At 45.9% G+C, this 26334-nt stretch overlaps 1 protein-coding gene across 2 annotated transcripts; it reads left to right on the forward strand.

The window, feature by feature from the left end:
* The first annotated feature begins 2140 nt into the window (after nucleotides 1-2140).
* On the forward strand, nucleotides 2141-24691 carry LOC146189194 (uncharacterized). 2 transcript variants are annotated; one of them, XM_084604081.1, is made up of 8 exons: nucleotides 2141-2301; nucleotides 15134-15187; nucleotides 15282-15587; nucleotides 17387-17519; nucleotides 17808-17919; nucleotides 18794-18945; nucleotides 21244-21410; nucleotides 22416-24691. In XM_084604081.1, exons 3-8 carry the CDS (start codon nucleotides 15353-15355, stop codon nucleotides 22820-22822), a joined length of 1206 nt encoding a protein of 401 aa, XP_084460207.1. In that variant the 5' UTR covers nucleotides 2141-2301; nucleotides 15134-15187; nucleotides 15282-15352; the 3' UTR covers nucleotides 22823-24691. The 2 variants fall into 2 exon arrangements, with proteins under 2 accessions (XP_084460207.1, XP_084460206.1); XM_084604080.1 differs by having other exon boundaries at nucleotides 2141-2305; nucleotides 15134-15587; nucleotides 22416-24690.
* The last annotated feature ends 1643 nt before the right edge of the window (nucleotides 24692-26334 follow it).

The following is a 26334-nucleotide window of genomic DNA, read 5'->3' on the forward strand; positions in this document are numbered from 1 at the left end:
GCGCAAGTCAGCTCAATAAAGAGTTATTTCAGTACCATCACGGCTGTGTTTTCTTTTTGCGTGTACGGCCTTGTCACCACTACGTGCCAACATGCTTTGCAATTTTTAATCTGTAAATACAAATCTCAGCATTCTACCACTGCGTGCTGTATTAATTACCCTTTTTATTTTGGTTTTTCATATTTTACTTTCCTTCTCTATTCCCTAGCAATAATTTCTTCTTTTTTTTTTGCGATGTAATTATACATCTCAAAATCTATTATCTCTGCAACCTAATTCTTGGCCGATCCCTCTGTGTGGGTATATGTCATCAAATTAGAAGAGAACAACAACAGCTAATGCTTTCGCTCCACATTCGGTTCAGCAACATTGAGCCCTTCTCATTTATATGTAGGCTGGTAGGTTACGCTCTCTCGTCATACTCTTAAAGGATGAGCTTAAGTGTCCCCGATAATGCAGCACCTTGCACTGACAGGACATGATAGGGGAATAACGTAGCAGGCAAAAGAAGCTTCTGCCGTTGCTATCTCGTTTCAACTAGTGTTGACCAGAGTTAAATCACAACTATTTTTTCTGCCATCCCCTGCCATGCTTGCCTTTTGTTGGGATCCAACCCGTCATCCTAAGCGTCCACTGATAATCTCGCCTTCGCATTACACGCCATTTCTTACTGATATGGGCTAAGATCTCATTAGCTCGAGTTTGTTCCCCCCACCCATCCTGCTTTCCCCGTCTCTTAACGTTACACCTATCCATTTCCTTCATTGCTCTCTGCGTTGTCCTAAATCCAAGTTGAACCCCTTTCGTTAGCGGTTTCTCGCCTCACACGTCAGTGCATGTAAGATACGCCTGTAATAAGCCTTTTTTTTTCTCTAGGAATACTGATAAGCTGCCATTCATGATAAGTGAGTGATTGCCAAATGCGCACCTTTCCGTCTTTATTCTTAATTTCGACGCCAGAGCGGTCAAATCTTTTTTTTTGGGGAGAGGTGTGCGTTATATTCTCTGGTCGTCGAGATCAGGCCAGAACACCGGATCTACAGTTGTTAAACTTTATCGAGAAACGGATTTCTTTCGATGGAGGCGAAATGGAGAGGCGTCTGTGTGTTGTGCGATGTCAATACACGTTAAAGATCCCTAGGTGGTCGAAATTACTCCGGAGAACGAAACTACTCCGAATAGCTGCTTAGTAATTGTAAAGTGCCATTAACCTTCTTTATAAGCTTTAGGGTCGTTTGAGTTGTCTGTGGAGTGAAAGGCAGTTTTCATTTCTGCTGAGTTAAGACACAATTCCTTTGTGAAAAAACCCTATGAATCACAATAACCTCGTACAAATTCTCATACTAGACTCATACTAATCTCAATCTCATATAATCTCATACCAAACTCATTCATCATATGAGAAATATATGAGAATTAATGAGATTTGTATGAGTTTAGTATGAGAAATCTGTATGTTATTGTGACTCATACGATTTTTTTCACTAAGGCAGCTTCTTTGAAAACATTGAAGGAATATACTTTTATGCCCGTTTAGAGAACTAGAGTCTTGATTTGGGCTTATTGATGATAATACATACTTATAAAAGACAGCTCGAATAGACACGGACGAACACACAACAACAGGACCGTGCTCGTCCGTGTCTATTCGAGCTGCCTTTTATTAGTATGCCGTTTAGAGAGTACGGTTCTCTGCAGCTCACTTTAGCTATCCAGAAGAGAAAATACTACTGAAAAAAAAAAAAGCAGAGTAAAATAAGGGACGAGCGTCAACGCCCGCAAAGGACACTATGGAACTCCATTTCAGAATCTGCCTTCACGGCGCGCTGTTGCTTTGCAGATCAGGCATACGGCAACCTACACGCTACTGAGCGGAAGTGGCGAAAAGCGAATCTTATAAAGCAGCGCGATAGCCACCGTTTTGCCGGTGGCTGAGCGTGAATTGAGATAACGGTGTGTGAGAAAAAAAGAGCAATAACAAGTGCGTGGGACAATGTGCGTCACTAAATAGAACGAAACAGACAAGGCGCACACAAGGAACGCTCGACCCCGTGGGGCGTTCGTTATCAGTGTTCCGTCCGCCAAAGCGACATTTACGCTGCCTCCCGTTGTTATCGGTTGTCAAAGATATGGAGCGCCGTCGTAGAAGCGGATCCCTCATCTTGTGTATCTTCGTCACCAGGAGTCGTGTCGGACGTCTTGACCGCAGGCACTGGCGGCGGGTGCTATTGCTAGCGAGGAATAATGGTGCTCACGAGGCGTTGATGCTGCCGACGACATACGTGTGAACGGGCATCTCAGGTGCGTGAGTGTCCGCTCTCATTCACTCCTTATCTGCTCTTATCGATGCGTAATACTGGCTCGTCTCGTATACGGCGTAATGTCTCGTTTATTTGGGTCGCTCGGTAGATTTTAAGATGGCCCAGCTAGAGTCATCGCCGCAGAGGTTTCTTTTGCTGCCGATAACGTGGATGCGTCAGTGCGATGTTAAAGCACAGTGATAAGCAGATCTGTATCATTTTTATTAGCTACCGTTCTGAATATATCCGCCAAAATGGTGCTGTTCTGTTTCAATATACCGAAATTAAACAGTCGTAGGGCAAATTACCCAACACTAGATCCAGTTGTTTCCTATATTCCTTAATGAGAAATAGTGCAGTGAAAATACAGATACAGCAAAGAGAAAGCAGTTTCTAAGATGTTACTTTTTCCGCTGGCCCTTTTGCTCTGATATTTGTTTCCATGAAAGCCTACAAGCGATATCCTTTTGAGTTGTGTGCGCCTCTTTGCCTGCAAACACGAAAGCTCGAATATATTACGAACCGCCCTTGAAAAACATATAAAAAGAACAGAAAGCATTTCACGTCGTGAATGATGCGCGATTTTTTTTTTACAGTATTGAGCCCCGAAATCTTTTACTGACAAGTTGCATGAGTATAAGAACATGTTAGAAAGTATTTAGCGCAACGTACACTCAGTTCCCCAAATCACACCTCAAATATTCAGGAGCAGCACATTCCCAGTTTACGCCGTTCCTTGCTGAATGTGCCTTGTGCAAATCTGACATTCCATTCTGTGTCGGCGAGCGTAAAAAAAGTGTCCGTTCGCTTGAAATTCGCTCGACACTTCTCAGGTGTCAGCAAACAGCGCTGAACTCGTTTTTTTTTTACATTCGTCGCCTATTCGTTATGAAAACGAGGAGGAAGTACGAGGCTAGGCTAGTGATTTCACCTGTAACTACGCATATATCTTCGCTTGTAAGGACAAATAATGTCGGTTTACAGTGAATTGTACGTATTCTGGCACCTCGTCTATTCTGATATTGTTTCTGTAACATAAATGGCTTTCTTAATCAAATGACAGTGCCTATTTCTACATAAATTGTTACAGGAACAGCGTCACAACGAAACAAAATTAAATTAATGCATTCACAGACAAGGAGGTCGTCTACAGCTGTACAGCATAAATATTAACCGGTTCGAGTTCGAAGTGCGAGTTAATAGTTATTTTTAAGATTATAACATAGTGTGGTTTAAATAGACACGTTGCTTCACTGGCAGGTAGGCTGGTAGGACTTGTTATAGAGGCGAGACACACGTTGAAAAATACATTGGGAAGCAAGTGGAATGAACTAAACTCCGAAGATGAACGGAATAAAAGCACGGCGCCAGCCAGGAAGTGAAATCGACCAGCAATGCATACATGCTATTGTCTGTCGGTTTTTGCCAAATGCCACAAAAATTGAAAAAGTTCGAACAACGCCGCGGAGGCAGCTTCCCTTTGGGGAAGTGTGGTGGCTCGGCCCTTTGCACCGATAGTTGCTTATCGTACAGCGCTCGGAGACGGCGGTAAACAACCGATGCCACTCAGACAACGCGCGGCGGCCTCACTGTTACCGTCACGGCTGTCTGGTTTGTTTGCGCGCGCACGTGTATGCGCCCGCCCAGATTGGTCGTTCTTGAGCTGCAACAAGGTCTGCGCTGCCGCTCTATTCCTTTGTTACATAACTTTTTTATTGTGATTTTTTTTTGTTGGGGGGGGGGGGGGATGCTTTGTTGTCGTTGTTAAACGCGTTGTATAAGGCATCAGTGCGAGCGCCTTTCAGTATTCTTTCTTCTTTGACGACGGCCTGACGGCCTTTAAAGAGACATAAGTAATGGCTGTATTTCAGCGTGCACGATAGCATGTCAATCGGTATAGCAGGGATGACCAGTGCCTGCCATATAGAAGGCTTAAAGATGTCTTTCGTGAGCTGCAGTAAGAAATTGCACCACCACGCGCTTGCATGAAAAAGAAAATAAAAGCTGTAAGAAAGATTGGGTTTGGTTTGGTTTGTGGGGTTTAACGTCCCAAAGCGACTTAGGCTATGAGAGACGCCGTAGTGGAGGACTCTGGAAATTTCGACCACCTGAGGATTCCGCAACAAATCAATTGCTTGAAACAAACTCGTCATATTTTCGTTTCAAATACGCGAATTTTGAAGAAGAAAACATTTTCGCGGCGTTCTAGCGTTCAGGTGAATACGTGTTCTGACAGAGCTGAGTCTCGTACTCTTTCTCGCGGAGACCTTCAGTAATGGGAACTGATGTATTTGTGCGAAGGTGGTGGACTGAACTTTCGACAATAATTTTTTATTTTGTGTGCGCCTCATTGAGGGAAACCAAGATATGACCAGAGAAAGACAGAGTAGAACTTTATTAAACAAAACTAAGAGAGAGAGAGAGGGGATGAGTTAGCGCAGATGTTGACTGCCTGCACATCTTCTTGGTTCGCATCCCTAGCCCGGGATGCCGCCAGATCCGACCGCCTCCAGAGCCCGGCTTCTGCCAGTGTTGCCAGGTCGGAAAGTGGCCGCAATATGAGAATGTCGCAGAAATTTCTCCTGGTTTCACCCGAATTCTGAATTGTCAAAACATGCCTAAAATCGCTAAGATGCAGGTGTCATGAAATATGCATTTTATTAAAATAAAACCATATCATTCAGCTTCTATAATTATCACTTTATGCACCATACAAGTCTGGCAGGGACTTAGGCATGTAGTACATGGTCGTCGATAATAAATTTAATTTGGTACATCTCCCTGGAGGCCGTGCGTAAACATAAGGACATTCAAAATTTTCAGCGACACTTTGTTTCTGTACTTCTTCAAACACGCGACCTGAATGATGACATCCATTGTTAATATAAACAGCGCGAACAGGAAGACACAGGGCATATGGCTTACCAAGATGCTTTGTTGGGCGAGTTGGTAAACATCCATTGTTAATATAAACAGCGCGAACAGGAGGACACAGGACAAGATGAAAAAAAGCTACATGACAAGCGCTGAATGAAGACCTGCTCCACCACTGCGTTTCACACACAATGGACATGAACGACAGGCATGTTGTACCAATTCCTTGTGGGTTTTCTCATACATAGCACTTGCATACTTGAAAACTGCATTGAAAATGTGCCGTCAAAGACGGCCTTCTGACTGCAAATATGCATGGCAGTTCTCCTATATTGCACTACAGTAACGTCTACGTTTTCTTCAGTCGGGTGGGGAACTGGAAGTTGCCAGAAAAAAAAAGTGTCTTAAATTTGAGACGGTACTCGTGAATGGCGATGCCCATTCAGGCCTTGGAAAATCTATTGATTGACAGGAAGGCGCTTTTCCACTCCCTCAGAAAGTTATTCGGGAAGTCATGGTAGCGTACGTTGCTTGAACCCTTTCACGGTAGCTTCTTTGAGGTTGGACTCCTGGTACTTGCAACGGAAGAGGTCACTGAAAAGACAACAACTCCCGAGTTCAAACACTGACCCCCCCAAGGATAGCCTATGCCCTTGCTTGTTGAAAATGGTGGACTTCCGCGTTGACTTTTGGATGAGCAGAGATGGTAGGTGGTGGTTTCCGCATGGTTTCCTCCGAAACAAACAGATTGTGTCTGATGAAGTCCTTCGCGTACCTCGACACCAGAAGCTCTAAAATTTAACCAGATTCTCGAAATTTTGGGACGCATTTCATCATTGGCAACGTTGGCTTGTGCCGTCACAGTCTAGCACTCGAGGAAGAAGGTTTCCCAAGTATCTTTACCGAAGCACGTACTCGTTTTAAATTAGGTTTATGACTAATCTTTCGGTCCTTTCAGAGCGAGGACCCTGTTTTCGACTCGCTGTTGGTGTTATATAATCGGCCGACGTGCCCCCGGGTTTGCATTCCTGGTCGGAAAAAACTACAGAAATATTTCTGTTGCTACGACAGAATTTCTGTGCAGTTTTTGGCAGAAAATCTGTTGTGACAATAGAACTTTTTGTAGTAACACGAAAGCTCTCTGTAGTTACAACAAAAAAGTACCACTGAACTACAGACAACAGAAAGCTACTAAAGAAAAACTACATAACTACAAAAAATCACTACAGATCTACAGGAAATTATGATGTTTACGACAGAACTACAGAATATTCTGTCGTATTTTTGACATGGTTCTGTAGTTTTTTTTCGACTGGGTTATTTCTTCCTTATGCTTCTACCTCAGCTACAGCTCTTTATTGGCTTTTCTAACGGGAGAGTGTTAGTACCCCCAGTCAGCAAAAAAAGAAAAAAAAAATTATCTGAAAGCATCGAGCACTTGAAGCACCGCAGCTTCGAAAAATAGCGACATCCTCCGGCAGATGGCACTAGACAGATGAAAAACACCAGGACCCTTGGCTATGAATCTGGCTTGAGCGATCTTGCGGAGCCGAAGACTTAGTCTACAGAACTGTTGGCTTCCAGTATTTGTAGAAACTGCAGCTGAGCCCATGATTACAGTCCACGAATGGTTGGGAAAACGTTTGGCGCATTACACTGAAATAGCAAAACATGAATCTACAGGTTTACCGCCATAACTAACATCTGGTGACCTTAACCAGCGAGATACTATGATCGTAGCCGACTTTTCGACCACATTTCATTTCGTAACCTTAAGCAGTACTTCTACTAGCAGTGTCCAGGTTCGTTCCGGCGTCCTCCAGGGATTCGTTTTGGGATCACTTTTATTTTAATTATTTATTAATGACACTGTGGCTAGAGCTTCAGTCCGCATGAAGATTTAGGCACGCAGCATATGACTCAACTTTTTCTTTTACAAACAGACCTCTTTAGTTTACAAAGACCAAGTGCCTAAATAATAACCACTCGAAGATTATCGCTTGTTGTGACCAAGGACAGATGTACATATTTTGAAAAAAAAAAAAAGAAAAAGCCGCTCTTATGATAATTACACGCAATAAAAGACCTCTTCAGTTTTCACATGCTGCTAGCAATACATAAGTAGACACTTTTAGTTTAGCGCTGCCGCTTACCGCAGCCGTCTACCGCTTCCGCGCGCCGTCTGCACAACACGCGCTGATTGGTCCCTGTGTGTGGTAACCGCTAGAATTTGACAGAAACGTGGCGCCATCTGTCGCCCCAGGGGTGATCTGCGCATGCGTACTGATGCTCGCGCGGGGGCGGCAGACTGTAGCGGTAAGCGGTAGCGCTAAACTAAATGTCTCTAGTACTAGAGGCAACATATTGAAAATAACTGTGCCTATGGATAACTAACAATGCTTCGTGCACAAAAAAAATACTATGTTGAAACACTCTTGCGCAATTTTTTTATAAAAAAAACACACAAAACAAAAACGACACGGGCACAGAACGGAGACACACAAACCGCTAACTTGCAGTAAATGTTTATTTCAAAAAGGAAAGGTGACCTTTATACTGTCATATTGTTAGGGACGAGGAAAAAGCGGGCAGTGGCGTGGCAGGAGTGCTCACTACAGGCCCATTGACATTAATTAAAAGTAATCTCTTATCGCCATCGATCATGTTCTGCTTTCCTATTTTCACTGGCTTACCGCCCCATAACATTTTGGTGGAGCGTGCCGGGTACGTTCATCTCTCCCCATCCTGGCCCGGACCGGAGATTTAGCGTCTTGCGTCTGCTTCCATCGTCTTTAGCAGCGGGTTTCTTGTACGCATCTCCTGGCTGTTCCCCAGCCTGCAAGACTCGACTCGACCTCACCGTTTCCCGCGCCCGCCTGCTGCCCCAACCACAAGAAACGACGAAGGAGAGACCCAACCCGAAGACCCCATCGACCAGAGACGCCACCCACACGACTAGAGGGACTAGATCACAGGACCCACCAACCCGAGAAGATGACCAGAGGGCCCCACCGACTCGAGATGCCGCAACACATGATGACACAGCATTTGCACTTTCCAATTGGATGCGTTCCTGGTGCTCGAGCGTCGTGGACATGCGGTCAAAAAACTTTCTATGCCAGTGGCAGTCTTTATCACATCATCATCACGATGGCAAGCCCTTACCTTCCTGCCCTTGTGCCTTCACCCACCCATACACGATCATAGTCATGTCATGAATCTGATCAAATTCGACATTCTTCTTCGTCCATGATCGGGACGATCGCTCGGTGGCCGCGGTAGTGTTACGGACGAGAAAGAAGAAGCGGTCAGTAGCTTGGGCAGGAGCGCTCACGCTGTAGGCCAGCCGACATTCATTACAAGTCATCTCTCATTGTCGTCAGTCATGATCGGTTTTCATGTTTTCACTGGCTTGCCGCCCCATAGAAATATCACACTGAACCATCAGACATGCGCTAGCGAAGCGTATCTGCCAGGTACACGAATTTCTTTGGCAACAGTTCTACAAAAGGGTTGCTTATACAATCATCTTTCAAATAGACAACCGACTCCACTTCAATTATTTCACATGTTAAACTGTTTTTATGTAGTTTCAAAACCACACACTTTCTCAGAAGGAGGACGCATTCGCACACGCGGAAGTGGGCCGACAAACCTTTCCCACACTTGTTTTCACCAATGTCATCAAGACGTTTATATATGTTGACGACTCTCATAATTGCACTTAACAGAAATGAAGCTTACTTCATGGATGACACTTTTCCGCCCTCACGCTGTTTTCTGACTACTTAAAGCCTCTAGACCTAACATTTAAACTACCTGAAGAAGATATTATCAAATTCTTGGACATAACGTCATACTGTATCGGGATCAGACGTGCTGAATGTTCAAACCTCATAGCGAAAGACCATTGTTAAGTTTTAATTCATCGCATAATTTCGAAGCGATCCATTGCTCGCCTTTCATTTCTGAATTTCTTCAAAAAGTTCATGCCTGCATCTTATGCATGAAAGTTTTTCACAACAGTGCAAGCGCGGTTGGAAAACGCTGGGAACCCTTCCCATGTTCTTGTGTCTGTTGCGGAAGGTGCTCTGAAAAATGTATGTCAGAAAAAAGCGGATGCCAGTCAAGGAAGTCTGAGTAACAAAGAAAAAGTTGCCGCTATTCCATACATTCAAAGGCTGCTCCCCCCCTAATGAGAAAAAAAAATAAATAAAGCGCAGCGATCTAGTGTCAGTGTGGGTTTTTTGGCTTCAAATAAGTGGAACTGATTGCGCACTAAAACGTTTTCAGATTTCGCATTTTTTTTTTTTTAGCGCAGAGAGCTAGTTGGTCTCAGCGTGGCACCCTCTCCAGCCTTTTTCTATTGTTAAAATCTTGTTCTTTGAAGACCAAAATGATGTCAAACACCTCCAGTCTTGGCCTGTTTTCCTGTTTCGTGGGAGTCATCAACGTAAAATTGCCTACTACACGGCGTCGTGCTAGAAGCCAATTTCATGGAAACGAGGCGGTTCAACATAAGGTTACAGCAAAAATATATATATATTAAGACAAGAACTCGGATGGGGGATCGTTCCGGCGTCCCTGGACCCGTTCACTTTAACCATATCATCGATATACTGGAATTAATACACCAAAAGGTAGTTAGGTTTGATTTGAACTCGTACAGATTGTATATATGTCAGCGAGCTCGTGAAGTTTAATGTAATATCCTCAGTAACAGAGCGGCGCAACTGTGACTTCTAATTAAACTATCTCTTTCAGCTTGTTTCATTTTATTTTCAGCTTACTCGTAAGGTTATTATTTATAGCTTATAACACGAGACAAAGACATGCTGTTACAATAAAGCATTTGAGCGCGGGGGGATAACTGTTTTAAATATTTTTGGAGGGCAAAAGAAAGGAATGAACTTGATTGACAAAATTTGAACTTCAAATTTTCACTCATGTTTGCAAAATGCCTACAAGTGCTATAAATGTAAGTGTGTTTATATGTTAGCGTGATTGGTGTATTCTCTTCTTTTTTCTTTATTGCCTGGCCTTCATACATAACATTTCATCGAAACGAAATCAGCATAAAGCACACAAAACGCTATCTACATACTCACTTTGTTATGATATGTACTATATCAGAGTATCACTATATAAATTAATTAATAAAACCACATTGTCGATTAAACCGCATAAAAACTGCTCAGGCTTCCGATGTTGACGGCCTTAATTTTTTTCAGCACATCTTTTCTCTCCTGAAATTAAGAATGAAGAAATTTAGCATCAGTTTAATTGATTTCTCGTCTAAATTTTCAGCCTTATATTCCAGCCTTGCGGTACAATTCATTTGCAGAGACAACATCGGCGTATCTCGCAAAGGCTTTAACCATAAAATCTGTAAATGTAGAAAAAAATCGCCATGCACGTGAGACTCGTAAAAAGAGAGGATAAGCGACGGGGTCTGCGTACTTCATGTGCGGCGAGACAAAAACTGCGCCGGAAAACTGCGTCAGTGAGTGAACTGATTGCCTGCGTGCTTACAAGAACCAACCCGTTAAGACGGATGAACGAGCTTGTTTGGTAATTCATCGTGATCGCTATTTTATCACGATGAACCAACCCGTCCAAGCTTGAGCACACAAGCCAACTCTTTAGAGCGTTAGCTAACTACTGAATGTATAAAATTGCATTAGATATGTTTAATCCAATTTTTATTGGAACCTTCTTATCAGTCCAGCTCACATGTAATTTTTTTCTCAGAGTCATACCAAATGATGCGAATGAATGAAATCCGTTTTCACAATAGCTTGGTGGGGAAGAGTGTGATTTCCGCTAACGCGAACCGGATGTTACCAAGCGCCAACAGCACGCACAAGGAAAAGGAGAAAACTTTAATAAATAGAAGTAGTTACTTGAGCTAACGGTTCCTCAAGGCGTCTAATTTCTTTAAGGGACTCGCTCAAGACCCTAGGAACTTAGCTCTACCGCGCATAGGGCATCGCAGATAGCATTGAGAGAAAACGAGAAATGAAAGTGTTTACTCCACCCTTCCTCCGTTTCTGTGTCGTTGCGAAATCAGTGCAATGTTGGAGTATGTTTCGTATCTTCCACGGAAACCGCGTGGGAAGTTTCAGTAACCTCACACGCCAGTTTGTGGATGGGCGTGCCGGTAACCGTCGCGTTATCTCACCGCGATGAGCCTGGGCCTTGATGCTGAGGGGTAGCGTAGCTCTGTTCTTTCAGACTCGCCTCAAGTACACGGCAGTCGGAATCAGTGCGACGGTGACCGGCTTCGCGTAGGCCAAACAATACCAACGGCTCATTCTCGCTGTCGGCGACCGGTCGCTTCCTATCCGAATAGGCACCGGCCAGAGAGGCTCATGTGATTTGTTCAGCCGTCTAGCTGCCAAAAACCAAAACACAATGGGGAACTTTTGGGGGGTGCAGGTTCAACCTGGAGGGATCACCTTTACATTAATTAATGTGGCAACATTAAATTAAGGCCGATTCACACGACAGACGAACCGTCCGTGGACGGAACACCACGTCATCTGACGTCACCGGCTCCACCTCAACCGTGGACGGCGGGCGAGGCGCCGAACGGACAGACCCGACGTGGTGCGGACGGAAACCTCCAGAGGCCTGGGCCGCACCCCACAGTTATCCACAGCTACTCCACAGGAGAGGAAATTGGTAGGCGAAGGCATTCCAAGCTGTCCAAGCCGCATTGATACAGCATTGTTGACTGCGGTGTTTGGATGGCCTGGGGGGCGAGAACATCGACGTATATATTTTCGCAGAGTTTGTTGTTGTTGTCGGGTCTATTATTGACGCTACCAAACCTCCTCCATTACGTTAAAAAGAGAAGAGTAGGTCTGCTAGAAATATAGCAGACCAGCCCCATGTTTTGAGAGGGGAAACACACGCGCCTGATGGCTTGCGAAGGCAGCGCCGTCCGCGGACGAAGCGAAGCCAGTAACGTCGAATCACGCGGTGCTCCGCCGCTCGCGGACTTCAGCGATGCCGTCCATCATGTGAATAGGCCTTTAGAGTCTACGAACAAGCAGAAAAATGACAGCCGATTTTTCTGCCCATAGGGAAATCTGTCTTGTAGGGGGAGGTTTCCCGCCTTCTATCAACTTTGCCGCAGGGCTCGGATCTGGACTCCAGATGGTGAGAGCAGGAATGGCTATTAACGATTACGTGTGACTGTATATATATGTGCCTGATTTGTGGATATTACTTAATATTCAAGTGTCGTTCATCATCATCATCATCATCAGCCTGATTATACCCACTGCAGGGCGAAGGCCTCTCCCATATTTCTCCACTTAACCCGGTTCTGTGCTAGCTGCATCCACTTGACCACTGCGAACCTCTTAATCCCATCCGTCCACCTAACTTTCTGCCGCCCCGTGCTACGCTTTCCTTCACTTGGAATCCAGTTTGTTACCCTCAGCGACCATCGGTTATCCTCTCTTCGCACTACATGTCCTGCCCATGTCCATTTCTTCTTCTTAATTTCTACTAGAATGTCGGTAACTTGAGTTATTTCTCTGACCCACTCTGCACGCTTTCTATCTCTTAATGTTACCCCTACCATTTTTCGTTCTATAGCCCTCTGGGTTGTCCTCAACTTAAGTAGAACTCTCTTGGTTAGCCTCCACGTTTCAGCCCCATAGGTGAATACAGGCAAGATGCAACTGTTGTATACTTTTCTCTTGAGCGATACCAGTAAGCTGCTAGTCATAATCTGCGAGTGCTTGCCAAATGCGCTCCATCCCAATCTTATTCGTCTTGTTATTTCCTTTTCATGGTCCGGATCTGCGGTTACTACCTGTCCTAAGTAGACGTATTCGCCTACTACTTCCAGTATTTCGCTACCTAATGTAAACTGTTGTTCCTTCCCGAGGCTGTTGAACATTACCTTAGTCTTCTGCATATTGATTTTCAGGCCTACCTTTCTACTTATCCTGTCTAGGTCATCAATCATTATTTGCAGTTCATCCCCCGAGTTGCTTAGCAAGGCAATGTCATCAGCAAATCGCAGACTCCAGCGAGGTGTCGTTACGGTGGAGCAATTGCAGCATGCAGAATCCGCAAGACTAACTTCACAGCGTACTTAGGCAAAATGCGCAATAGGGGCGCTATAGAACTTCGGTTTTCCCTTCAGTTTCGATTAAAACAGACCCAGTAGCATGTATACAGCTACGTAATCTGTCACATTAATTCAAAGGTCTCCCGACTTAGTCGAAGCCCCGCCTTAATCAAGGGGCATAAACGGGCCTCTGTGGTCTAGGAATGACGTGTCTGACTGAGGATCCACGGTTCGATTCTCATCTCTGAAGTGCTGCCAAAGTCGACAACTTCAGACAGATAGACAGACATCGGCGAAGTCGGTGAAGGCGGCTCTCCTGCTCCCGCAATAAAACCCAGAAGTGCGAGGAAAATTTCTGATTGGGTGATAAGTTGGGGGCGTCACAGGGTCATGCAGCATGGCCGCGAGCATGTCACCATGATGTGTGACGTCATATGAGTCCGTGTGATATACCAGAGTTTGCAGATGTGGATGTAGATGCTCTCTGTAGTGTGCAGACTTTTGAATACACCTCGCACCAGGTGCCACGTGGAATGGAGTCAAAGAAATTGCTGCCTGTTTCTACCATGGGAAAAGCAACGCCAAGTGGCTGAGTTATCGGGTCGATAACCTACGATACGCGCTAAAACAAACAACGACTATAAAAATGACGATGAGCATGTGGGCCTGCAATGCCTTTATCAGGAACGTTGCTTCTAATTTTGTCGCATTTCGCGCGTCCGTGATTTTGACTTTGACTGTACCTGCCTGCATAACTTTCACTGAAATACACATAACTTGGTTTAATCCTGAGCCATGACTGTAGTTATGCAGTTTCGCCCTATTTTAGCGAAACATTGCAGCGCTCCAAACCTCGATGTTGTAATGCTTACTGCGCCGTTATCGTGTACAAACAGTTGTAACAGGAGTAGCGGAAATAGTAGTAACGGTGGCGGTAGCAGTAGTAGTAGCAATAACGGGTGTTGTAGTGTTAAAAGTGGCAGTAGGAACAGTATAGTAGCAGTAGTAACAGCAGTAATGTAAATGTATTTTTGGGGTAAGAATTTTGGTTTGGTTTACAGGGTTTAACATTTCAAAATGACTGCTTGGTGTTCTTTACTGTTCACTGACATGGCTCAAAACTCGAGCTCCTTGCGTTTCGTTTTCATCGAAACAAGATCCCAGAAGCAGGGATCGATCCTGTGCCATTTGAACCAACAGCCGGGCTCCCTAATCACTGAGACATCACGGCGAGGAGGTAGCAGTATCAGTACAAGCATTGGTCTAATACTCATAGATATAACCTATTAATGTAGTGCTTGTACCGTATGCCGGAAAACTCACTGACGTTAGCACTCTAGTATCACGTGGTCAGTTTGTGACTATTGGAAAGGTCCCCTTGACTGGCCAGTTCCTTACATCTGTAGTGGGACACAGCTCAAGAAAAAGGCTTTCAGGACCCCATTGCAGCCAATAGCCTCAAAATATTTGCATGAATTTGTGGATAATTCCCCCAGACGAATCCCTCGATTGCAACAATGCAGGGTGTGGGCTGATGAAACGAGGTTAAACACAGCTTAATGGGACTAAACAGGGCGTCATGAAAACTGCAGGTCAGCGCCATTCGCTGAACGGCCTCCTTTGAGGGGTTTCTAACGCCCCCCCTCTCCCCCCCCCCTTTTCTTTTTACCGTGCTATCAGTATTCTTGTGGCATCTACCGGCCTACTCTGTGTTTGGACGGTAAATGAGTCCTTTGACTAGGGAAAAAGAAGACCGAGAAATCAGCTTAGGTATTGCTGTCTCTCCTTTCCCGGGTGACAAACGGGAACATAGAACCTCATTTACGTATTGTCTGAAGACATTAATTTCGTTGCTGGTTTTTCTATGCAGACACTCTCCTATGTCCCCCGGGCGGCTAGCGCGCTGTCCCGTAGTAACACCGAGGTATGTTCAGCGTATACGCATGGAAGCATCCACGATGACGTGGACTGAGAGCTTTGAGATTGGGTTGGTGCTACAGCCGGTACGCATGCGCCAGCCCAGCTGCCCATTTCTTTTCTCCATCGGCTGAAGTCAGCGTAGCGCCTAAAGGGGACTGCTACAAACGCCATGAGGGAACGTGGCAGTGGTACGTTGGCGGCCATCTTGGCCGCCCTACTCTGCTCCAGCGCGCCCCTGGCGGTGTCTGCCGACAACTGGTGCAGCGCGGAGGACGAGGATCCGGACTCCCGGTGGTACTGGCGCGTCGACGAGTACCCGCACCCGATTATGCAGCCTCGCTATTGCAACCGCTACCGGTCGTCTTTCGTCTGCGACCCGGACAGGGTCATCAACAAAAAACAAGGCAAGATATCTTCTCACATGTACCGTCCGGATCAATTGCTAAGGATGTATTTCCTAAACAGACGTTGTTTGGCGTTGTTTTCTTAAGACAAAATTATCATATGTCAATTTAGCACAAAACCTGTCTGCCGTTGATATGCATTGGCTGTTAGTACGAAAACATCAGACTGGTTCAGCAGGACTGTGACGTCATCACTACGTGGACCAGTAACCAACCGGAGCTAAATGCTTTTTCATGTCCGATTGAATGGACTTTTTTCCGGTAACGCTACTGCGCATACGCAAAGCATCCTGAGCCTCCATTTTTGCGGGATGCCAGGCGAAAAAGGAGAGGAGCTCGCTGCACGTGCTTTTTCACGAAACGACGTCCCTCGCTTCATCCACGCGATGAACTGCTGCACAATAATTTAGTGCAGTGCTAGCATCCTCTATAGGTCATCGGAAATGCACGCATTGTATTGTGCCTGCCTACCCCTAGTTCGCTTCAAGCGAGAAGACACGGCCATGTTAGCCAGCGTCCTGTTGTCATGGCTTAAAACAGGGAGGGAGGGAGGGAGGGAGGGAGGGAGGGAGGGAGGGAGGGAGGGGGTGACGAGGCGTCCATAGATGGCTCACGCGTCTCTGCAAAGGCTAAGCAAGGCCTGCACAAATTACTGCTTGAAAAATAAGCTCACCCCACAAGTTTAAACGAACTTCTGCAGAAAATATGCGCGGGGACTCAGTAATCTGTCCCGTCAAACGTATTTCACCTTGCGGTCACAAGAGGGATGCGCTACAGGAAAAAGGTCCATTGTTCAAGAAAGTTTTGAAAGCCTTATTTGATTACACACTACATTACGTGTCATGTCTTGTAGTCCCTGCAATAATAATGAGACAATAACAACCCTTTTGCATGGCGCTCCTCCAAGGTGTTTTCCAATGAGGTACCTTTGTCCAAAGGCGGCGAAAGCGCTGCTCCTTTGACGCAAATGGTCCTGGAGATGAACGTCGCCGACCCTATTACTGAGGCCTAATTGAGCCACCTCAGCAGGGCAATCTTGGACGAGCTGAGATTCGAGCACTGTACAGCGTGGGAATTAGTAGGCGCAAAGCCGAAAAAGAAACTTTGCTCACAGAGCTTGCGTGGCTTTGTTTCGGAGGGATGTTTATATTGCTGAGATCATAGGAGAGCGAAAATGTCGTATTTTGTAGCCAGGATGGTAAACAAGATGCCCACTCTACCAAAAAGCTTTTAAATTGTTTCCCTAAAGTTTAGAAGAAATAAGATGAAGTTCAATTTTAGGCTTAATCGAATGCAATATACATCATTTTAATTTTCGATGTTTAATTTTCGATACTGTATTGTAGCAATAACGAATGAGGGCGGAAATTCAGCTATTGCTAAAATACGCGTCCTCTGTGCCGTGCGATGCCTCCCCGCTCCTTCCAAGTTTACTTTATGATGTGATCTGATGCCCTTTTGCACTTAAGGTTTTTGAGGAGCGCACAGGAATGGGCGTATGAATGCAGCGACAGTGTAAACCAATTTTTACAGCGTTTTGTTGACGTAATCCTACTGTGCTCATCTACTTTTTTTCTCGCATTAGTCCAACCGAACCACTGCTTGCTTTTCTTATGTTGTGGAACATGTCAACTGCTCAATGTGTCCGTAGCGTAGGATATTTCACTAATGTACTAACGGATATCGTCAGTCGTTCGAGAAATGACGCCAGAGAGGGTGTCGCCCAACAAGTCGGAATTTGCATGCGGTGCATTTCACTGCACGGTTGTGACCTGGATGTAATACTCGCGATGCTGCAGCGGATTCCCTGGACTGGATCATCGAGCGCATTAGGAACGAGACGCTGTGCATCTGCTCCACTTGCGGCAAGTCGCAGGCTAGGGGCATCACACTCGGCGTGGCAATTATGGAGCACATCCACAGGCCCCACAAGTGAGTGCCGCTTCTATCCCCACACCTGAAGACTACATCTCACTCGCTGTCCAAATCACTCATTCCTTTAAAAATACAATCAATCCATCAATTAATCAATCAACCAATCAATCAATTATTCCGTTATTAAGTGAATGAATGAACTAATCAGATCGTCAGGAAGGCAGTTGATGCATCTGTCGGTCAGCTGTATAAGCACATGGTTCACTGCAACCTGCTAGAATTAGCCCATAGATCAGTATCTTTGCATCTACACATCGTCTTCTCATTAGCCAACTCTCCTTGCAGTCTGCCGATATCGGAGGCCGTGCGATTGTTTGCGGAGAGACTGCGCAAACAGTGGGGCTTGGGCCACTGCGACGACGACATACTGCTGCTCATCTCCACCAAAGACCAGCAGGTATGGAAAGCACTGGCTTCGTGTTAAAAAGAGGAAACAATCCTGGTTCCCTTATTGTTCGGGTAAGGCAGGCGGATGCGAACACTTTACAGAGACGTAGTATTAAGTGTCGGGAATCTGAGCCGGATAATATTCTCTGTCTCACAAACTTGGTGTCAGTTGTCATTTCAGTTCATGTCACGCTGATAGATCCGGTGATATCGTGTGGTTTCTATACCACGCCTGGATTTACTAGCTAAGTGGGAAATGAATCTTTCGTGCGGGCGCCGTAAACACATAGAAATACTGAAATTATTTGTGTCCAGTTAAATCAGTGTTAATGAGCTTTTCTGGGGCAAGGGCATGGCGAGAAAGTGTCGAGTCACAAATAATCTTGACGCGGCTGCTTGAAAACATATTATGATCAGCCGCTTGAGCAGTGACGAAAATTAAGGCTTCAGTACTTTGTGCGCATCTAACAGAAGTGAGGCTGGAAAAATGCTGTAAAGTTTGTATTGCTCCCTGAAGACGTTTCAGGATGGCAAAGAGGCTAGCTGTCTTGCAGCGTAATGCCGTGCGACGGAGCTATAGTTTCACTCTGGACGTTAAGTTAGCGACTATGTATACGACTATCCTTGCGCATTTCGAAAGAACCGAAGTGATATACCAACCCCGCCGCACGGCTAAGCGACTTTTATGTCGCTTGCGAGACAGCCCAGTTTCCTGCTACCCCTGGCCACTCTTGAAGAGAACGTCCCGCATAATTGGTTGAAATAGCAGCGCTAAATGACGGGAGCAGAGTGGCCCTGAGGTACGACGCCCCCACCAACTTGCACGCAAGCGCAACGTCATGTTCATTAAAAAAAGTCACTCGACCTTGTTTGCAACGTCGTAGTCGCACACCCTTGTGGGACCTGCCGTGTCGGACGTGTTCCCGCAAGAGGTGGCCGACCAGATCTACCTGGAGAGTCGCGGCCACTTCGCCAACTGCGACTTCTACCAGGGACTCGAGTCGATGGTCCAATCCTACTTCGACATGCTGCGCAGGTATACCGCTTTTTGCCCGAATCAAGAAACGCACGGATATAGAGCCGCAAAAGAGTTACAGAGGCGCTTAGCCGTCATTATGCGATGACATTGAGTTACCGTTAGGGTTTTATTAGAGACTTTTTGTTTAGCGCTACCACTTACCACTACCGTCTACCGCTACCGCGCGAGCGTCAGTACGCATGCGCAGATCACCCTGACGGTGACAGATGGCGCCACGTTCCTGTCAAATTTCGGCGGGCGCCGCACGCGGGCGCCAATCAGCGCGTGCGGTGCTGGCGGTTCACGGTAGCGGTAGACTGCAGCGGTAAGTGGCAGCGCTAAACTAAAAGTCTATCAAGACGAAGACCTTTCTAGGCTCATGAAACGAAATACCGTGCGCGAGAGTTGTGCGCGGAATCTGTGCGTTGGATCTGTGCATGGGATCTGTGCTTTGATGTGTAACTTGCTAACAACAGATGTATGAGGAGGAAAATTACAAATTAACACGATTGATGGTGATTGGTAACGAATAAAAGTTGTGCGATAGATATTGATACAGTTAATGAATAATGGTAATGACTAATAAAATGACCATAATGTGACTAAAATGACTACAGAACAAGCAATATGTCAAACGACAACTTGTATTGGCCGCAACTGACTGTAAAGGAGTAAGCATGCTTATCTATGAGTAGTAACGACTACAATGAATAGGCATGACTCAGCATGACTACAGAACGACCAATATGTCAAACGATGATTTGAAATGACGGCAGCTGACTGGAGAGGAAGTGTAGGCTTTCGCCGTTTTTATTTGAAGAGACATCTAAGAGACCCTCTTAATTTCTTTTTGGAGTGCATACGCTCTTATAGGTTATGCCTCTCACAAGGTCATTCACCTCCGTCGCCCGTGAGGTTGAGTTCGCTCGGAAAGTAAAGTCTGGCAAGTGTGAGCAAAAGCACGCAGTGCTCTCACGAGACTCGCTCTAGGGGGATAGCAGCTAATTATCGGTACTTGGCCCTTAGTCTCGCCATGGACAGTGAGTCGGCTGGGCCGTATGTGCGTTCGCTCCAGTTCAAGGGTCAGGCCAAATCTGATACCCAGCGAATACAACTCGGCGGCAAGCCTCCACTCTCTTAAGAGACCGCAGCCGTGCCAGACAGACTGCCGATACCATCGAACAACAAGAAGTCAGACTTGCTCGTTGCCGAGAAGCTTCCCAAGCGCATAAGCGAGCCAAGATCGAAGCCAGAGCAGCGGCTGCGGCCGATGGCTAACGCTCGCGAAACTTAGTTCAAGGATAGTTGAATCTCTATCTACCATTCTCGCTCCTCTTTTACTTATTTCCTTCTTTTTATGCTCTTATATGTTTTCCGTGTATTTCTTTCCTCAGCTTTCCTCGCTGTCGTACAGTATTTCGTATTCATTACAATTAGGATCAGCAGCGTTGAATCCCTCTAATATCTTGCGTTTCGGCTCCACCAGAGCCATTTGAAAAGCCGTCCAATGTATTGTATACATGTCCCGTAGTGTATTTCATGCTATTTTAGACGACAGGAGGAAATTTTCGCGCTCAGAGTTACCCTACTCAAAGCATACTGTATGAGGCAATAAACTCACATTTTCTCCCTCAATCTCACTCAGTTCACATAAATCACATACTAGTCGCATATAATTGCATAAGGTCTCATAGTTTCTTGTACATTATCATAAATTATGTACGATATATTATGATATAGATGTGCACCGTATGAGGGTCTGTGTGATAAAATGAGATTTTATGAGGTTATTGCCACGCAGAACTTTTGGTTTTTCTGTAGGGTAGGCAGTGACAAGGCCTTTCCGTACTTATCTATTCCCTCCTCTGAGCTTCAGCGCAGCAGCAAACGTTTATCCGCGTATATAGAGCACGTGAAATCAATTGCTGGGCTAGTTGGTAAAGTTCAAATTAATGAAAAGCTCCAAAGAGCTAAGAAGAGACGAGCATAAAAATATATATGGAGAGGACGGGTGCTGCACTCCAACCAGTTTTGTTTCTTTGAGACAAGTAACAGAGCGAACCGCGCATGCGTCGAAGATTGTCGATGGAAACGCCCCCAAGCACCTTGTCTTATTTCAAAGATGTGGAATTTTTCCTTCATATAGCGCAGATGACACATCACGGGATGCTGCTTATTGGGCTATATGGTGCGTCAGAAAACTTGTGCGGTCTTTTAGGACACACTAGTGTCTTTGTGTGTACGCCCCTTTAGTCCAGGGAATAATGAGGTATTTATGAGGCTCCTCCCATTGACTCCATCCCGACTTCTGCACAGGCTGCAGCTGAAAGGCCTGGTGGGTGCCCGCGTACAGCCCTCCCCCGGTACCAGCGCGGGTGTCATCGTGGGCATCGTGTTTGGCGCTCTCGCCGTGCTCCTGCTCGCCGTGGGTGCCGTACTGTTGGTGGTACGCCGGTGCGACGCCCACTACTTCACCACCAAGAGTGAGTGCAGGCAGGCGCCACGCTACCATGCCGATCTTCATTTTTGCTCGCCTCACAGTTATTAAAATTAACTAGGTAATTAACATTTTACCTTTGATTTTAGGGAGCAAATTATATAGCGAAATTGAAGGCCGTAAACACAAATCGTTGTCCCATTTTTTTAAATTCTCTTTGTCGGCATTGTGGAACACAAAACGGAAAGTAAGAAATAGGTATTTCAAAGCTCTTTAGATTGACTTCGCTAAACAATTTTCTGCTAGAATGTAAAATCAATAGGTTCGTTATTTAATTATACTTAGTTGTTTATTTATTTATTTACCCACGCGCCAAACGCCTTTATAGTTATTGAGTTCTCTCATACAAAATGCCTGCCTTCACAACCTACCTGCAAAACCGCACCGACGTATCACACTGTTACTATAAAAAGAATGCTTGTTAATAACATTAAGAAAGAAAAACAACCCTCGGCATATAATGAACTGGTGGCGCGCGAAAGCATGGATTAATAATAATAATTGGTTCACAGGAAAGGAAAGGCGTGGCATCTGTCACACTTGTTCTGTGGACACCTGAACGGCGCCTTAACGTTCAGTTTCTAAGTACAAACTTTTGACTGGTGAGCAATTCACCTTCTACTCCGTTAGCGGTTACGAAAACTTTTGCTTACTGTACAGTTGCGGCCAGAACAACACGCGGTATAATTCAATAAACAATGTCCTAGCTGTCATGAATTATGCAGCAAACGTTATGCTCTGTGTGATGCTTATGCAAGTAAGCTCATCTGAGGCAGCAAACGTTCCTTTTACATTCACACAAGACAAGGTGGGACTTAGTTCAAGTGTGCTCCCTGTTATATTGGCCGAGAGCGAACGTGAATACTTGCTTTAAGCTTGTCTCAAGGACGCTAAGCAGTACACACTGCCGCAAAAAAAGGCAAGCTGTGATTCAAGAAATGGGCTTAGGGAGGAGTACCAGTGTGGTAATCGGTGCTCCCTGGGGTTGCAGGCATTCCCGAAGTGTTGCGGAGGGTGCGGGACCTGCGTTCCGCGGGACATCGCCACCATTTCGGCCGCCACAACAGCAAGGCTGCGACAGCGCCTGCTTACGCGCGGGCTCCTAGCGCGGCTGCGGAGGATGCGGCAACAAAGCCCGAGGTGCTGAAACTGACAGCTCCCTTAGCGACCCCGCCACCAAAACCTCCGCGGTCTCCCCAGACGCTGAGCAACGGACGCTACGAGTCTGTCAACGGATACGAGACGCCACGCCTCAAAATCAGCGACGCCAGCGACAGCTCAGACGACGAGCGATCGACCGGCGACAGCGGAGAGTGCAGCAGTTGCGGCAGCGCTGCAGCGATCGCGAGCTCGCCAGGTGCCAGTTCCTCGAGTGCCGTAACTCACGCCACGGTGTAAGAACTGCGGGGAATGAGAGGTTTTCGGTATCGAGCAACGCCTCGAAGTTTCCACTGCGGTGCTGTTGAACGAGCTGTGCCCCTCCAGCCCCGATGAAATTGAGGTGTTGTTTAAAAGGTAATGCTCCTTTAGGCCTATCGTGTTCAGTTGTGGTGTGACCTTGAAGCGCTAGAGTTCGCTTAAAAGACGCTGTCTACCTCACCAGTTCCTCAGTTTCTCTGTCAAGGGTTGCAAGTCACCCCTGTGTGCGTAGATGCGCGAAAAGTGCTTTGGAACACCCTCATCAAAACGGCTTGAGTGCGTGTCCTTAAGGGACGGTAGCAGGCCATGTTTAAAGGTATCCTATAAACACGTGCAGAGTCGGGAAGGGTGACCGTAGTGTAAGTGAATTAATGACTGCATTATTTAGGTCAGGACTGTGTGCCCTATTCCTCAGTGCGATGAGCAGCAGTGCGGAAAGTAACTTAATTGTTTGTACTACAGTTCACTTAGGAGGACAGAGACTGCCTCACTGATTCCTGGTATGTGCGGCCATCAATCCTACATACATGCTGACGTGTCGCTAGAGACATCCCGGAAAACCCTTATCTAAGTCAGCTCTCATCTAGTGGGCCAGCATTTTTGAAGACCGCAAAGGGAAGTCCAAAGATTCAACAATGATCACCATGATACCACTGGATGGCTTTCAAGGCCTCTGTGCGAGTCCTTTCACTCTGTTTAAACCGACTGTCTTCGGAGACATCAGGCACATGGAGTCAATGGAAATGGTGTACGAATAAGTATGGTCCTTTGTGGCGCCTGCGCACGTAGAGCTCTTTGAAAAGTTCGTACAGGTATCTTTAAGCCGCCTCTTGGAGAAGCCTCTTTTGCGCAAGCTGGAACTACTGAGACTCATTCATCACGTCCACAAGGGTATGACTGGAGCAAGGCTTGCTGTCATATGTGTGGTGACTTAAAAAAGCAAGTGCATGGATCGCCTCCTAAGCAGCAACGAGCGAAGCAACACCTTTTCCCCTTCGCCATCTAGCACCAGTGTTTGAACCAGCGTCAGCACTGCAAGTCGAAAACGGAAGTACACGAAAATTGTGTTGCGCGCTTTTAGGTTAGTGTGGTGCGCCAGAACTAGAATCCTGTGACAGCTGCTTTGTGTTTATAAGTGCGCGCTGTAGGGCTGAAAATGGCGACACTTATGTTGGTATTGGTAATTACCGCGGGATAGCACGGCGAAGCTTATGCCTTTCTTTCCGAGCGTCAACTGCGTGGACTGCATTGGCCGAGTTCGCTTGTGATTCGATTCCGACAGATGGCGCCACGCACTCATCGACTTTACAGTTAAACTCTAGTCGACTTCAACTCTTGGACAAGAAAGCTCGTCGCGCCTCTAAACAAGATGTGACATAGTTCTAAAGGTTGTATTTTCAGCAGGTCTCTGTGTGCGTTGATTTCTGTAGGCATGGAAAAGAAGAATCAAGCTCTGCTGCTGTGTAAACATTGCGATGAAGTGCGGCATATATTGTGTTTTTTGAATTATAATACTAAGTTTTCTGTGCAGAAGTAAGTTTGGACCCTTTTATTTTCTTCTTCCCCAGTCTTGGAGTAGTACTGCTTCAGCACTACTGCAACGTACCGTGACAGAACGTCGCCATTTTTAATGGAAAGACGTAGGCTAGAAACAATATCACCGTGTCCACCAATGCGAGCATGCAGATAGCGCCTGGCCGCTATCCCGAAAATATCTACTAATGAAGATTAACATAGCGCTAGCACTCACTGCTACCACCGCTTTGGGGAAACGGAGACACCAACATTTTCGTTACATGTTCTTTTTTTTTTTCTTTTGGAACTGTGCGCAAGACGATAGTGCAAATGAATTATCAAGGGAATTCACTTGCACCAGCTAAGTAATGTCATGGCCAGTCTCAAGGGATTGCGCACGCACTTTCCAACGGCCTTCTCAATCGCCTCAGGAGCAATGGAAATGTTTCTCCTTGAATTACGCTCTCCGCTGCCGCAAGAGGCGCCACCTGCGCACTGTTCGCTCCGCTCCTGCTGCAGTGGCGACGGGTGGGTTTCGCTTGGTTTCACGGTGTCATCCGCTGGTTTCGCAGTTCGCGCAGCATATAGCTTATCCGAAAATATCTCTTTCGAATAACCTGAAGAAATAACAATAATTCAGGGAATAAAGTTCCTGTGCACGGTAAAGAACCCCAGGTGGTCGAAATTTCCAGAATCCTCCACTGCGGCGTCTCATAGCCTGAGTCGCTTTGGGACGTTAAACCCCACAAACCAAACCAAACCAAAGTTCCTGTGAGATTGGCGTACGCTTCTGTTTAGAACTGGAAAGAAAAATAAGACGGTCTCTCCCGTGATGGGTGTGCTTTTTTTTCAGGGCTTTCAAGTTAAATAAAATCCATTATGCCCATTTGGAGACGCGATCGACACGTCAAGAGCTCTCCAGCGTGGTCATGCGCTCGGCGCCAAAACTCGCCGCAGGCGAGCTGCTATTGATACTTTACATAATTATAGTGACAGTTGTGATGACACCAGAAGCGCCCCAAACACAGCACATATTGTACTTAGGTGAAATAATGGACACAACTTTAAAGGAACGGTCAGTCTTTTAAAGAAAAATATCATTTTCTCCTTCCTTAAATTTACTTTCCAAATGGGTTAATTTTGAAGGAGAATGATTTCCTAAAGTTTGCTGCTGTACTTACTTCTGCAGAGTAAATATTTGTGCCCGATGTCGTAATCAAATTTTTTGTTTGTGTGTCAGTCGCGAGACTACATACTCTTTCAGCTGAGTGATGTGCTCTGAACCTATTGCATATGCAACTTAAAGACTGTGGCTAAAATTGCGGCTTTCCAATGCACTGCCAGTATATCCAGTGGCTCATGCGACAACTGTGCAATCGCACTGGGGGGAGCGCCTGCGCACAGAATTTATCTAGATTTTATACTTCATAGATTGCAAACACTAAACGCTGAGTAAGCGGGATTTTTCGTGAACCACAAGGATTGAAATGTGAGGGCTTGCTGGTTTCAACTGATGCGAATAGAACAGGGAGCGAGAACACGTTTTCCATGCGCGTGAATGGCGATAGCAGACGCGGAACGGTGAGGAGGTGGCGACCCCACCGAGGTGCGGCGGAAGGTAGTCACAGACCCCTTTGCGAAGTCCGTAAGAAGAGGCGCACTTTCCCTCGTGATCGGCCGTGGCTATTTATCATTAATTTTTGGTTCCGGTTTCAGTGACGTCATGCACTCGCTTTGTTCACGTGAGGAATGATGACAACCAAGATATGATCGGTGCTTATTCATTTCTTTTTCTAATTTTGGCTTTTGGACAGACTTGCGTAACCATTCGCACGAATTAAAATGAACCAAGCAACGATAAATACAGTTAAAACTAGATTTAACGAAGTTAAGGGGAGACGCGATATATTTCGTTAAATCGAGAACTTCGTTAAACCAAGGAATGCATTTCTCGGTCACTTAATCCGATAAAGTCG

Source organism: Amblyomma maculatum, chromosome 5 (assembly GCF_055883805.1).
Source record: "Amblyomma maculatum isolate TAMU_Amacu chromosome 5, ASM5588380v1, whole genome shotgun sequence".
Classification (NCBI taxonomy): Eukaryota; Metazoa; Arthropoda; class Arachnida; order Ixodida; family Ixodidae; genus Amblyomma; species Amblyomma maculatum.